This window comes from Belonocnema kinseyi, chromosome 2, assembly GCF_010883055.1.
Source record: "Belonocnema kinseyi isolate 2016_QV_RU_SX_M_011 chromosome 2, B_treatae_v1, whole genome shotgun sequence".
In the NCBI taxonomy this organism is placed as follows: domain Eukaryota; kingdom Metazoa; phylum Arthropoda; class Insecta; order Hymenoptera; family Cynipidae; genus Belonocnema; species Belonocnema kinseyi.
Genome location: NC_046658.1, coordinates 120,010,589 through 120,025,853, shown reverse-complemented (window position 1 = coordinate 120,025,853; position 15,265 = coordinate 120,010,589). Strand labels below are relative to the sequence as shown.

At 27.5% G+C, this 15,265-nt stretch overlaps 2 protein-coding genes across 4 annotated transcripts in view; one reads left to right on the top strand and one right to left on the bottom strand.

The window, feature by feature from the left end:
* Positions 1 to 14,677, top strand: part of LOC117182602 — a 17,730-nt gene extending 3,053 nt beyond the window's left edge. Inside the window, exon 4 of the mRNA XM_033375698.1 lies at positions 14,576 to 14,677. Coding sequence (XP_033231589.1) covers positions 14,576 to 14,586 — 11 coding nt within the window. The 3' untranslated portion in view covers positions 14,587 to 14,677. The remainder of the gene's footprint in view (positions 1 to 14,575) is intronic.
* LOC117182600 overlaps positions 1 to 15,265 on the bottom strand; it is a 49,318-nt gene that overhangs the window by 32,292 nt on the left and 1,761 nt on the right. For 2 of the 3 annotated variants that reach the window (XR_004468333.1, XR_004468332.1), the window contains exon 2: positions 7,753 to 8,998. Coding sequence is in view for 1 of the 3 variants with exons in the window: in XM_033375695.1 (XP_033231586.1) it covers positions 7,735 to 8,998 (1,264 nt within the window). In the remaining 2 variants the exon portion in view is untranslated. Of the gene's footprint in view, positions 1 to 5,673; positions 8,999 to 15,265 lie in introns of those variants that run through there. The other variant, XM_033375695.1, reaches the window with a different exon arrangement.

Sequence of the window (15,265 nt, the reverse complement as noted above, 5' to 3'; positions counted from 1 at the left end):
TGATACTATAAAGTAATATTTTCAATAAATAAGCGATATAGAAACTCCATTTTTGAAAAATGATAGTATACAGCAATAATATTCATCAAGTACAATAAAATATTGTAATATAAAGTTATAAATACTTCAATATCAATATAATTTGATTAGTAATTTGATTTTTGTCCATCATTATGTAAAAAAATAATATCCATAACAACAAAGCCTATTTTTACAATTTTTTAAATTACTACTACCCGTAAAATCGTTAAACATTTTTTAAGTTTATAGGTTTAAGGGAAGATATTTGAAAAGATTCCAAGGGATTTCATAGAACTTCAAATATGTCAAGAAATATTATTGTAGGATTTTATGTAATTTCCTGGTATTGCATAATATTTTAATTCAATTTCAAATATATTAAATAATTTAAAAGATTTAGGATATTTTTTAATATTCCAAGGAATTTCAATAGATTTCCAGAATTTAAAGAGATGTCAAGTGATTTCAACAGATATATTCTAGGGTATTTAAAAAAATTCCAAGGAACTTTTTTTAATTTGTGTTTCGAAAAAATGGCATAAAATTTCGGAAGATTTGGAAGGATTTTAAAGGACCCATAAGGTTTTAGGATATAGAAATTCAAATATTTCAAGGGATTTCAAGGATTATCATCAGATTTCATATAACTTCACGGGATTTCATGATATTTTAATGAAATTTTTAATAATTCATTCACAAGCATTGAGATACTTTAAGCCATTTCAATGATGCGAAAACATTTTTCTACTTCAAGCTATTTCCAAAGATTGAAAAGAATTGGAAGTATATTCAAGGAATGGCTTTGAATTCATTTAGCAATCCTATATTTCAAGGAATTTTATAATATTTTAATGAAATTTCAAAGAATTTATGCACAAAAATGTAGATATTTTAAAGCAATTCAAAGATTTTCAAAATTTCAAGGTATTTCTAAAGATTTTTAAAGATTTTCTAGAATATTTTGGAGTATTTTAAATATTTTATGGTATCTTACAAAATTCCAATAAATTTTCAAGAGCTTCAAAAAATTACAAGGAATTTTCAAAATATTAACAAAAATTTCAAGGTATTTCCAAAGATTTGAAAGAATTTTAAAGATATTCTAGGTTAGTATAAAATATTTTCAGGAACTTACATAATTTTCAAGAAATTTCAAAAAGATTTTAAAGATCTCAGGATATTTTGAAAGATTCCAATGGATTTTTACAATATTTTTTAAACGTTTGAAGTAATTTCAAGAAATTACATCGAATTCATTTAACATCCCGATATTTCCAGGAATTATATATCTGAATGAAATTTAAAAGAATTTATTCACAAAAATGTAGTTATTTTAATTAAAAAGATTTTCAAAATTTCAAGGTATTTCCAAAGATTTTTAATCATTTTAAAGATTTTCTAGAATATTTCAACAGATGTGCAAGAATTTCAAGAATCTTCAAGAAATGTTAAAGTATTTTAAAGATTTTATGGTATCCTAAAAGATTCTAGTGAGTTTTCAAGAGCTTCAAAACATCACAAGGAATTTTCTACATATTGACAAAAATTTCAAGGAATATCATCAAATTTATTGAACTTCGCAAGATTACAACAGATTTTACAGGGTTCGGCACTCGAAGTGTAACCAATTAAAAAGGCTATAAATTCAGTTTGGAAAGTTACTTTTATTTCATTCAAAGCACAAAATGTATGAAAATAATACAAAATTCAGAATCAATTTACTTTTGTTCGATATGACCACCTTTTGCCTTGAGACTATGGCCTTGAGACGGTCCAAAAACGAATCGCAAGCTGCCCGAATGTGACTTGCAGGTATTTTGGCCCACTCGCGGACAATGGCTTTCTTCACCGTCTCGAGACTGGTGTATCTTTTAGTTCGGAAATTGTTCTCCAAAATGACCCAAAGAGAATCCATTGGATTCGCGTCTGGCGAATTTGAGAGCCATTGTGTAGACAACGTTGTTTTTCAGCCATTCTTGGTTCACTCAAGCTTCGTGAGATGGTGCCGACTCCTGTTAAAACGTCCATGGTCTATTACCGAAATTTTTGTCCGCCCACGGCTTCAAAGCAACCTCCAGAATACTTTCCCGATAATATTTGGCATTTACATTGACGACAGGCTCGATGAAAACGATTGGAGAGCGCCCATCTGCAGTTACAGCGGCCCCAACCATTATATGTTGCGGGTGCTGTCTCCTGCTGGCCAATCGATGACTTAAATTCTCGTATGAACGGTCGGTCAAATAAACCCTATCGTTTTGAGAGTTTACGAATTGCTCAATTGGAAAAATTTTCCCGTCAGAAAACACAATGTTCGGAAATTGACCGCTTTCGGCCAAGTGAAGCAACTCCTTCGCTCTCTTAAGTCTAACTTGTTGCTTCTTCGGTGTGAGATCATGCGCCTTTCGGATCTTGTAAGGCTTGACCTTAAGATCATTTGTTAGTATGCAGCGAATGCTACGGTGGGATATTTTCAGTTCTTTTGCCATTTGATTGGCACTTTGTCGGGGATTTCGCTCAAGTCACTTCTTCACTTTTTGAACCATCTCACGTGACGTTGCAGTCTTTTGATGACCACCTCCATGACGTTTTGCGATGCTACCAGTATTATTGTAACGAGTTATGGTGCGATAAACAAAAACTTTATTCACTTTAAGGTGACTGAGCTCACGAACAATCGCTGGTTGTGATTTTCCAGCTAAATATAAAGCAATCACAATATTACGTTTGAAATCCATCACTGAGTTTTTGCCGCGTTCACTTTTAGCAAAATGCTTTTGTGCGCTTCTAAACAATACTCCGAACTTTCATTCAGCAAACTTTTACACAGCTGATGCTCATGCGTCAGCTGCGCGAGCCGTCTGAAGTTGGTTACACTTCGAGTGCCGGGCCCTGTATAATATTTTAGTGAAATTTCAAAGAATTTATTTAAAAGACTTGAGGGATTTCAAAGATTTCAAAGTATTTCCAAAGATTTGAAAGAAGTTTTAAGATATTCTAGGCTTCTTTGGAAGATTTTCAAGAGCTTAAATAATTTTCAATAAATTTTAAAGTAATTTAAAGATTTTATGGTATTTTATCTAATTTATTGAATTTCACGAGATTTTACAATATTTTAAGGAATTTTTAAAGAATTTATTCACCAAAATTGAGAGATTTTTAAAGTATTCCAAAGATTTGAAAAAATGTGAAAGTATGTAATTTTTTGTAGGATACTTTTAGAGGTTTCAAGGAATTTTAATCATTTTCAAGACATTTTAAAGGTCTGCGAATTTTCAAAAGATTCCAAAAAAATTTTGAAGTTTAAAGAAATGTCAAGGAATTCTCATAAGATTAATAAGAATTTCAGGGAAAATCATCGAATTCATTTAACTCCACGGAATTTCAGGAGATTTTATAATCTTTCAATTAAAGTTCAGAGAATTTATTCACAATAATTGGGGGATTTTTTTAAATTTCAAAGATCTGGAGGGACCATTCGCAAAATACATTATACATTTTTCAAGGACTTTAAACTCCCCCCCCCCCCCCCCGGCGTGTTGCTTTTCCCAATGCACTTAACATGGAAAACTATAATTTGAAAGACTTCCCCCCTCCCCTTAACATATCACGTATTTTTTTAATGACCCCTGGAAATATTTTCAATATATTCCAAGGTATTTAAAAAGCTTTCAACAACTTTTTAATAATTTGAAAACTTGTAGGATATTTGAAAAGATTTCGAGGACTTTTCAATAGCTTCAACAAATTTCGAAGTATTTAAAAAGATTTTAAGTAATGTTGAGAACTTTAAAAGAGTTTGTGGGATATTTAACAGGATATCAAGGAATTTCAATCATTTTAAAGAAATTTTAAAGAATTTTGATGAGTTCTAGATTTGATGACAGATTAAACAGAAGGTAAAAATATGTAAAACTTTTAATAAAGAATATCGACATTTTACAGCTTTTTATACATTTTAATTTTCCATGAGTTTAAAGTTCCTTTTCAATAATTATTTAATAAGTATTTGGTAATTCAGGTCTTTTTGGCAACTAAATCGTATTGAATACATGGTTGAAATTATTTGGAAAAATTGCGTAATCTTTGCCGGGGGAGGAGGGGGGGGGGCAAACAATTTTGTTAGAGCTTCAGGGTAGCCGTTTTAATCAAAGAAAAAATTCCCGGTCCGCAAATATTTTTAACGGGCAATAACAATTTTAAATCGAAATCTGAAGATAAATATTTTCCCATTTGAATTAATAAAAACGGCGCTGTGAATTCAAGCACTCTGAACTCTTAAAATTCAAAAATTTAAATTTAATGGTTTTTAATTCCAAGATTTTGTATTCTAATGCTCAAAATAATTTACACGAATAAAATGAAAACTTATAACACTTTTCAACTAAACAATTTTTAATTAAATGCAGTTAAACTGCCAAATTAAAAATCTTTAACTTTTATAAATTATAGAGTTCAAAGATTCAGATTCAGTTCAAAAAATATAAATTCATGCTATAAATCTCAATGCTCTCTAAATGGAAGAACCAATGAATAAATTTAAAAAACATTAAATTGTATTATTTTAAGCAATTTTAAACTAGAAGCATTTAAAATTGAACAATTACATTTTTTAAACTGAAGACTTCGTAAATTAAAAGCTAAATTATTTTAATTTTAAACAATTTAAAAATCCTTAAAATTCTTCAAAATTTTATTTCAAAATCTTGAAACATTTACTTGATTTCTTAAATTTTTTCAAAGTTTAAATTATTAAACAAAATTTTTTCATTACTTCTAAACATCTTTTAAAACAATTAGAATACTTCCCAGATTTATTTTAAATCCTGCCAAATTAAAAAAATTTCCTTAAAATCTTCCACATTTATTTTTAATAATTTTTTAATCTTTCTAAATCTTTTTAAATATCCTCTTTAAAAAATTTTTCAAAGTGAAAAATAATTTTTAATTTTTCTAGAGAATGCTTTTTATTCTTCCGAAGCCTTTCAAACTTCGTAAAAAGCTTCAAAATTTTTTATTGGACCAAATTTTGGTATGAATAGGCTTATTTTGTTGGTACGCGTAGACACTTCATTTCAATTATTTGAAATCATTTTAAATTTTAAGCTAATTTTTTTATTATTCTAATACTTCCAAATATTTTTAACTTACTCGAATTTTTTCTAATGGAATATTTTAGACTGAAATAATTTAATATTTTTAATTTACTAAAAGTCTTTAATTATTTAAAAATAAAAAATAGTTTATAAAGTTTTAATCATGCGTTTAGATTTGTTTAATTAATCAGACTTTCCAATCGAGGTAGTTTAATTTTTCACGATAAAATCTGGACATTTTAAAATTGTGAACTGATACCAAATTCTCTTGTAAAATAAATTATTATTCACTTTTTAAATCTTAAAGTAAAGTTCAATTTTAAAAATCATTAATTAATTTATATTCACAGTTGATAAACTGAATTTTTTTATCAAAAATCTTCGATCTTAAAAGCTTTTAGTTTTTAACTGTTCAAGCCTAAAACTGCATTTTAAAATTATTTAAATTACAATGTACCCTGGACTTATTACATAGGGAAGGGGAGAGTTAAAAAAATGGCAAAAAATGTGCTACGTTATTTTTGAATTGCCCCTTTCAATAAAACACTCTTTTTGCAAACAGTACTTATTTCTTTATATAACTTGACTTTCAAATGTACAATGAGAACAACCGAATTTCTCTCTTAAACATTATTTGCATATACCTATAAAATATACATACATCCATACAGATGTAAACTTACGGTTAAACTTAAAGATATCCTTTTTCTGACTTTCGTTTCAGATAGCTGGAATTTAAATCTACAGATTTTAGGTGTCGATTTTGCGAAGTTGGAGGAAAAATATTATTATTCATATTAAATATGGCTTGTTTACTACTCAAAAAATTAAGTGCGTTTCTAATCCTTTATCTGCATAAGATTTCAAAGTTTTAGGAAAGCAATTAAAATTTTTTGAAGTAAAAGGTAATTATAAGAAACTTTAAATATAAATTCTTTTAGATTCATCAATTTTAAGTTAAATAATTTATTTAAACAGTTTTACATATTTACATATAAGTGTGAAAGTCAAAACTGATTTTCGAAAAATACTTCTTGATGCAGATTCTAAATATATACATAATATACAGAATATATTTATTGTCATGAAAACTCGTAAAGTTATCAAATTTCCTTCTGAAAGCGGTTCCGTTCAGAAATTCTAAAATTAAAAAAGCAACCTAACTATGGAAAAATTCAATAAATCCGGGGAATTATAGGAGTCAGTGCTAATGGATTTTTCGAGTTACAGAATACGTATTTTTGATGGAAATTCAAAAATTCAAGATAACAATAAAAAATTTTGAGAAAATTCAATAAATTCGAAGATTTTTATCAGTGCCGGTAATGAAAGGATTTCTGAGTCGAAACATACGAATTTCGTTTTAAAAAAAAGACACGAATTATGAAAATTATATTAAATTGCTATATTTTACTAAAAGTCAGTGCGATAGGGGCTTTGGAGTCACATAACACAAATTTGGGGTCGATATTCAAAAAGTTGTTTAAAATGCACCAAATTTTATTTAATTGGCAAATTTAATGAAATTTTTAAAATATTGAGTCAAATTTTGTGTTATTTTAATTTTGACACCTAATTTCTATTGTAAGACTGAAAAAAACCCTCCTTATGACTTATATGGAAATCTGCCAATTTAATAACATTTTCCAAGTTTTAAGTCAAATTTTTGAATTTTTAAATGTTGACTTTCGTGTAAATCTATCAATTACATAGAATAGGGTCACACACAACTTTTTTTTCTCTTTTAAGTTGCATTTTTATAAACTTTGTTTACCAAAGAATTTAAATATAAAAATAAAACTTAATTTTCATTCAATAATTTATGATGATTGATTAAACAGTGGCAAAACATCAACCAGAAATGTCGATTTTTTAACGAAATTTACACGCCCCTATATTTTGTCAAGTCATACGCTTTCAAAATTCAAAAAAAATACATGCGTCAGTTTGATAAAAACAATAAAAAATAATTAATCATCAAAGTTTTTTGGCTAAAATAATTGGAGCTTTTGCATATATTGTAAAAAAAATCGCTTTAATGTATTATTTTATCAGACGGTAAAGGATCATTGCATGAAAATATTGAAAACGTAATGGCGTATAGCGCAACACAAATACAAACATTAAAGGGCTATATATTTTTCTTTTTCAAATAAAAATCCGAAAAAGCCTTTCTTCAATTATACTCGTATTATTACTGATTTTAGAGGAACTTAGTTGCATACTCAAAAATAAAAAAGTTAGTAGATGACCCTATTTCCAAAATTTAGGTTGCTTTTTTTTAATTTCTGGGTTTTAAGCCCAAATTCTTATTTAGCGATTTAAAAAAACGCGTACCCTCAAAAAAAACTCTACCGAATAAATAAAATTTTCAACATTTTTTGCAATCGGATAAATGTGATAAGCACAATTAATCTTTTGAGTAGTATCTTCTTAAATTATTCTCACGAAAAAATCGAATTCTCTTTTGACTCTATAGCATGCTAGTCGACAATTATTATAAATTGAAAATATTTGCAATTTAAAAGAAATAACTGACTTTCATCTGAGATAATAAAAGCTAAACTATCACGCATTTCTCCTCAATCGAATATACAACTCTGAGACAAAACAAAAATTACAAGAAATCTATCACCTTGTTGACAATCGCGAGTTTCACTTTCGCCCGGGCATTTTTAGGAAGTCTGTGCAACTGCGGTTTAAGTTTTCGAAGAAAATGCTGAAGCTCGTTTCGAATGGGTAAAATTGTCCGTCGTGTTCTCGCCGTCACTCTCTTCCGCTTCAGACTCTTTGGCTGTACCTCTTCCTGATTTTCGAAGAAAAACTCATTTTTTATTTGAATCTCGTGCTCTTCATGCGATTCCATATCGGGCAAAATAACTTCTTCATGCAGTTCCATATCATTTTCTATGAATTCTTCGACAACCTCTTCTGTGGAGAACGAAAGTAATTCCGACATATCAGCAGAATGATCCTCATACTCGTCCTCCTCACGTTCTAGTTTCTCCATTGGCTCGATCGGTTCTATTTTTTCGGTTATTACATTCAGCGTCTTCGGCACACAACCATTATTCATTCTTCTCGTTCTCGACTCCACTGATAATTTCCTCCCTCTTCCTCTTCCTCGACCACGACCACGACCACGACCCCGACCTCTGCCTCGGCCAGGCTTCGTCACACTGTTGCCCTGATCAGGAAGATTTATTTTGATCAATAAACCCGGTGGCATACTCGAAAGACTGTGAACTGGAATAGGAGCGCCCAGATTCGAAATATCACCCGTGAACGGTAGAATCATCTTTTTAATATCCGAGGGGATGTTATTCGATAAATTTGGGCCGATGTTATTCCCGATTGATATGGGTTGGAATTGATTCGAGAACTGGAACTTCCAGTTAGCTGACGCTGGTATTGGCAGTTTTCTGATGAAGGGTCGAGTATCCAAGTTAAGGGATTCAGGTTTTGGAATATTGATAGAAGTGGGTCGTCTCGATTTTCCTCGTTTCTTCGCTAGTGGCGCTGGTTTGTTGTCTACCTTTGGTTTCTTACTGGAGACTAGAGGTCGGGACAATACCCTCTTTCCGGTTCGATTCATCTCCTCGAGTTCCTCCTGTTCCATTTCCATTTGTTCCAAGGCTTCCTCGGGGGTCAACTCGTGAATGTCCCTGATCGTCGGCACAGCGTCACAAGGTCCTGCGTTATGAAAATTTTGACCAGTTTGAAAGTGTTTGGAACAGAGGACTAGTTTGCGAATTTGATTCGGAGACATTTTCAGGATGTCTTCTCTACCAAGAAATTGGCACCATCGCAAACACCTGCCTATCTCGTAGGCTGGGAAGGGATGGAATTTGTATTTTTCTGCCTTATTCCTCGGATCTGACCTGGAAATATATAAGAATAAATGGCCACTATTTTTAAATATTAGATTTTAAAATCTTCAAAAATTAGCCTTTCAAACTCAAATCATTGAAAATTGTTCAATTCAAAAAGTATAGGGCTACATTTTGAAAAATAATAGCTAAATAGTGAGCATCAAATCAACTACTCTCTTATTTTTTCATGTAGTCCGGTCACTTTGGGCGTGAATATCTCAGAGAAGAAAAATGGGTTTAAAAAACTCTACAATGCATGACAATGTGTCTTTATTTTTGTGTCGATTGCATGCTTAACTTATATCTTTTTCAGAAAATTAAATATTTTCATAAACGTGACCATAAAGCGGTTTAAAAGAGAGAAAAAAGTCTTCAGTACTACTGCACCTACGACAATTAACAAAATATGAAAAAATATGTAAATTTTCTGTACATTTAAAGACCCGGACGGGCTTTGAAGCACAGTATTACGCAGCATCTGGATGTTTCCTTGGTTCATTGTTGTTATACAATCTGCTTATATGATTTAAATACTTTTCCTTTTTCAAACATTAACAGCTTTAGATAAAGAACTCGAATTTGTAATATATTTTTTAAGGAAGAAAATTAGATCAAACGTTATACCAGGGTGTCGATCCGGTGAAAAATTTAAGATTCTGGGTCATTTTCCGGTTTCTCCCGGTCAAGATTTTCAATTTTCCCTGTCAACTAAGTCACATATTCATACTTGCTGCCAAGCACAAACATTTATTTTAATTCATGACGTTTATTCTAAACATTTTTTCCAATAAAAATATCAATTTCCAACAAAAAAATGTAGTAGTTAAACTTTTATTTGAACAAATTTATTTTAAAAATAACGGATTTTCAAGAAAATAGTTCAATTTTCAACCTAACTGATGAATTTTCAAATAAAACGATAGATCTTCAACTGGAATAGTTGAATTTTAAACCAAAAAGATACATTTTTGACTAAAAAAATGAATCTTTAACTGAAAAGGTTTGATTTTCCATAACAATAAATTAACTTTAACTAAAAAAAAATAAATTGTGAATCATAACCTAAATAATTTAATTTTAAGTTTAAAAAATGAATGTTCAACCAAACAGAAGAATTTTCAACTTAAACTATGGAATATTGAATATTGATTTTAAACCAGAAAGATGAATTTTTAACTAGAATAATTTGATTTTTGACCAAAAAGTAGAAATTTTAATCAAGAAGATTAATATCTACCAAAAAATATGAATTTTCAACTAAAAAGATCATTTTCAACAAAAAATTGAATAATTAAATTCTCAGACGAAAAATAAATATTCAAACAAAGACATGTATTTTTATATAAACTTATGGAATATTCAACTGGGATAATGGATACATTTTCAGTTCAAAACACAAAATGATTTTCAATTAAAAAAAAGAACAAATTTTCTACAAAATAGAGATATTTTTTTTTGTTCCACTGATTGTTTTTATTAGTTAATTAGTTAGGCAGAAGCCACCATAATTATTTTTTGCATTAGAAAACTTTTCTTAAGAACCGTATTTTTCTTCTCATCCCTCACTGTCATTTTAAGATAACTGAAATAAAATCTCTATAAACTACCCTGGTCAAGAAACCTAATAACTTTTTAAAATTTAAACAAAATAATTGAATTTTTGTCCAAAAATTCCTTTTTATTCAAAGAAAAAACAATTTTTTCAATCAAATAGCTCATATTCTGACAACATAAATTAATTTTTAGTTAAAACGATGAATCTTCAACCAAAAAAATTAATTTTCAACAAAAGAGTTGAACTTTCAACCAAGTAATTTTATTTCCTACCAAAAGATGCATTTTCAACTAAAATGATCAATATTTAACTGTAATACTTGAAGTTTTGACCGAAAAGAAGAATCTTTAAACAAGAAGATTGCCTTGCAAAGAAAAAGATAATTCTCTACCAAAAAAATGAATTTTTAACCAAATATGTGGATTTTCAACGAAGTAGTTGAATTTTCAATTAAATAAGATAAATTTTCATTCTAATTGTTGAATTTTAAACAAAAAATGGTCAATTTTCAACCAAACGGATGAATTTTAAACTAAAATTATTAATCTTCAACTGGAATAGTTGAATTTTATACTAAAAAGATTAATTTTAAACCATAAAGATTGATTTTCTACAAAAAAGGCGAATTTTTCACAAAGTACATAAAATTTCAAACAATTAGTTTAATTTATAAATAAGTAAAAAAAAAATCAAAGTTCAAAGATAAATTATGATTTAAATAGAGTAAACTGAGATAATCTGAAAAATCTGCGAATCTAGATAAAGTAGAAATCACTTTTGTGAACTGACTAAAATTATTCAAATAATTTCCCTATTTTCCTCGGCAAATAAAATTCTCGGTTTCCCGGGCAAGTCGCCATCCTTTATGCGTATAGAAAAATATATCAAATAAAAAACAATTTGTATTAACTAGAATTTTGTTCTTTCTGGGCATACAAATCCTATGGACTTGCAAATTCTATTTGTACAAATGAAAATAATTGTTAAACCAGTCTATTTTTTTCAAAGTAAAAAGATTTCATAACATTATATTAATAATTTTGCATTCATGAAGGTATTTTACATTTCTAAAAGATTTTATTGTGTAAACTGTAAATTGTAAGCCTTATTTATATGAGTGCTATTTTAATATTATGTTATCATTTGTTGAAACCTCGTATTGCTCGAAATATACAAACGCGTTTTTAGCAATATCAACATTTTTTGGAATTAACACACACAAAAAGTGTGCAGAGACGTCCGTTAGCATGTTTGCTATCATTCACCAAATTTTGAAGACAAAATATTTGTTAATCTAGAAAAAAAGTCGGGGGAATCTAACACTGATAAAATCGATACTAACTCCTAAGCGCCATGCAAATTAATCAAATTTAGCAACATTACCATTTTTTTAATTAACCTTAAAAAAATTGTTCAGGGACGCTCGCTAGCATGTTCGCTATCATTTCTTAATTTTTTAAGACAAAATATTTATTATTCTAGAAAAAAAGCCAGAGGAGTCTAAAACTGGTAATATCGATCATTTTTGAAGTAGCACATGCCCTTAAAGAAGGATAATCGCAAATAATGAAACTAATTAAGCTCTGAATTTTCAATATTTGCAAAGATGAAAAACTAATTTCTATTCCACTAATTCCAATAAAATTAATACATTTCTTTCAAACACGATAAATTAATTTTGCAGTATTTTCAAATATCACAAATTTGTACATGCTTCAAATTATTTTAAAATGTCATTATTATATTTCTAAAAAATAGGCTTGAAAGTGTACAAAAAATATTTTTATATTTAGTACTTTGAATAACACCTTTGAAATTATAAGAAATTTTTACAACACATTTGAGGAATCTCTGCTGATAAAAATCCGCTAAAAAAATAGTATATCTCTAGATAATAGAAAATGTAAATTTATCAATTCTTTTAAATCCAGCTAGCTTAAAAAATTATTTCAAATACCTCAGAATTTCCTAATGATAAAACAACCACCAGAAAAAAATGTAAGGAGTTGAAAAAATATAAACGCAAGACTGAGCATTTTTTAAATTCAGTTTACCCATTTTTTTATCTGAGTATTTTATCATCCAAAGTTATGAGGCTTTTAAAAATATTTTTAAAAGTAGCTAGAAAAAAATGCTTAACTGAAAATTACTGTCATATGAAACACTAGCTTCACTTGCACTTTTTATGCATTCGTCTTGTCAATTTCTTTTACAGTTTTTTCCTGTCAGTAAAAAGACATGAGTTATTGAAAAGATTTTTCAAAGCGATCTAGACAAAAAAATAAATGGGTGATCAAAATATCTGCATTTACAGTTTTTTACTCTCTAGCCATATTGATTTTTATAGCCAATTTTTATCAGAAAACCTTTAGAAAAATAGATATTTAAAATAATATAGTTAAAGCTTCGCTGAATAAAATATGATTAAAATAAGAAATTGAAAACTTACTTTTTTAGTGATTTTTTATCAGTACGAAGTTACGAGGTATTTAAAAGACAAATTTTAAAGCTACAGCTACGAAAAAATTTAAAGCCTATAAAAATGGCTATGTGTAAAACATGTTTCTTTCCACTTTCGATTTCTTGGCCTTCACATTTTTTAAAGGTACTTTGATAAAGTAGATAACCCCCTAATTGTCCAAAATATCTTTTTAAACTCGGTCTATTCTATAATTTGAAACTTTTTATAGTAAATCAACACATTAAAATATTCTTAAATTTAGAAATAATTTATTTTTAAATTGTTCAAAAATATATTTTATACCACAGTGAGTGTTTTAAATTAAAATATTAAAACTTGCAAAGGCTTTTCTAAAAAAAACTGAAAATGTACATTGTACAATCCAAATCTTATGAAATAAGGATACGATATATTAAAAATATTGTTAATTAATTTTTCTTCTATATTAGTTTACGTCATGGATTTTCATTTCCAATATTAAAAACAAACTATTTAAAGATCCATAATAATAAATTTTTTAATACTAAGATTTCTAAAATTTAATGGAATCTTTCAAATAAGTTACTATCTTGAATATCCTTTAAAATTTTTCTATGTTTTTCACATCCCTTAAATAAAATTTAATTTATTATCTCAATTTGTCTAAAAATTCATTCTTTCGCGTCCCTAGATTTTTATTTTCAAATATTAAAAACATAAAATTTTTAAAAATCCATAATATCAAATCTTAAATATTAAGTTTAAAAAATCTTTGACACGATTTTAATAATTTAAGAAATATTTGAAAAAATTTAAATGTACACTTAATCATTCAGAAATTGTTGAATTCAAAAGCCTAGAAATATTGTCTATTAAAAAATAGGAATTGTTTAATTTCAAACTCTTATCATTTGTAATTGTTCAAGACTGAGGGATAAAACAATTTTGAATCAAAAATTGATCAGTTGTAAATCTTGGGTTTAACATAATAAAAATCCGTATTCAAACTTAAACTAAAGAACTTCCAATGCGTTCAGACAGCCCGTCGTATTTTAATATATTTTATTTCAAAAATATTTAAATTGTACAGATTTAACCAGAAAATATTTAATATAGTTAAAAACTAACATTAGTCAAATTTATAAAATATTTGAGAAGATTCTTGTTTAAAAATTTGACAAAATTATCTTTGGCCTTTCTAATTTTAATTTTCCCCTTTTGTAATCAGCAAAAACTTGCCTGAAGAGATATTTTTAATTTTATACATTATATATATAAAATAAATATCATTATAAGGTATTGATCATAGTTTTAGGGAAAAAACACAATACATTTGAAAAATTCAAATCATTCCTGTTCCAAAAACAAGTATCTATTAAGCTATTTTAAAATATTAAAATAAAATCCTGAAAATTTGAATATAAAGCTTATGTACCTTACGATAAAATTTCTTTTGGAGATAAAAATATATTTGTAATTTAAAATCATCAAACTAATTGTTCAAAAATGTATGTATATTTATTTCAATGAATTTTATTTTTCAGGCGATAAAATTTGATACGAGAAACTAGAATAAAGTATTTTTTACCAGGTTGGCCGTAGGTAAAGAAACCCCTGGAAATCGTGAAGAAAGTCAAGGAATTTGAAAAAAAAATCTTACAAAGGCCAGAGAATTTCTACACGAGACACTTTCAATAACTTCCTAGTACAGTAAATTTGAAATTTTTAATTAAAAATTGTTTTATTCCGTTTGTAATGTTACTAATATTTATAATGTTTTAGATGTTACAAAATAAAGACTCTGGTATTTTAATATTGATAGTAAAAAAAAGTCAAAAATTAATCAAGAAAAAATTAGGAAATTTTCAAAATACAATTATTCCATTTTTGTCTAAAAATTAAGTTTTTTTTAATTGAAAATTCATTTTTTAGGACTAAAAATTTAAGTGCTTTTTTCATTTTTTGTTTTTAGTTATTGTTGAAAAATAACTTTTTCAAATGATTCTGGATTAAAAATTAATAGTTTTTACTTTAAAATCCAACTATTTAGTTGAAAATTAACGTTTTGAATTAAAATTCAAATTTTCCGGTTAAAAATTCCACTATTTTTTAAAAGATTGTTCTTTTTTTAAATTGAAAATTCAACTAATTGCATAAAAATTGAACTACTTTGATCCTTTTATTTTGTTTTAAAGATTCATGTAGAAAAATAACTTTTTAAAATTAAAATATAATTATTCCATTTTAGGTCAAAAATTAATCGTTTTTATTTGAAAATTCA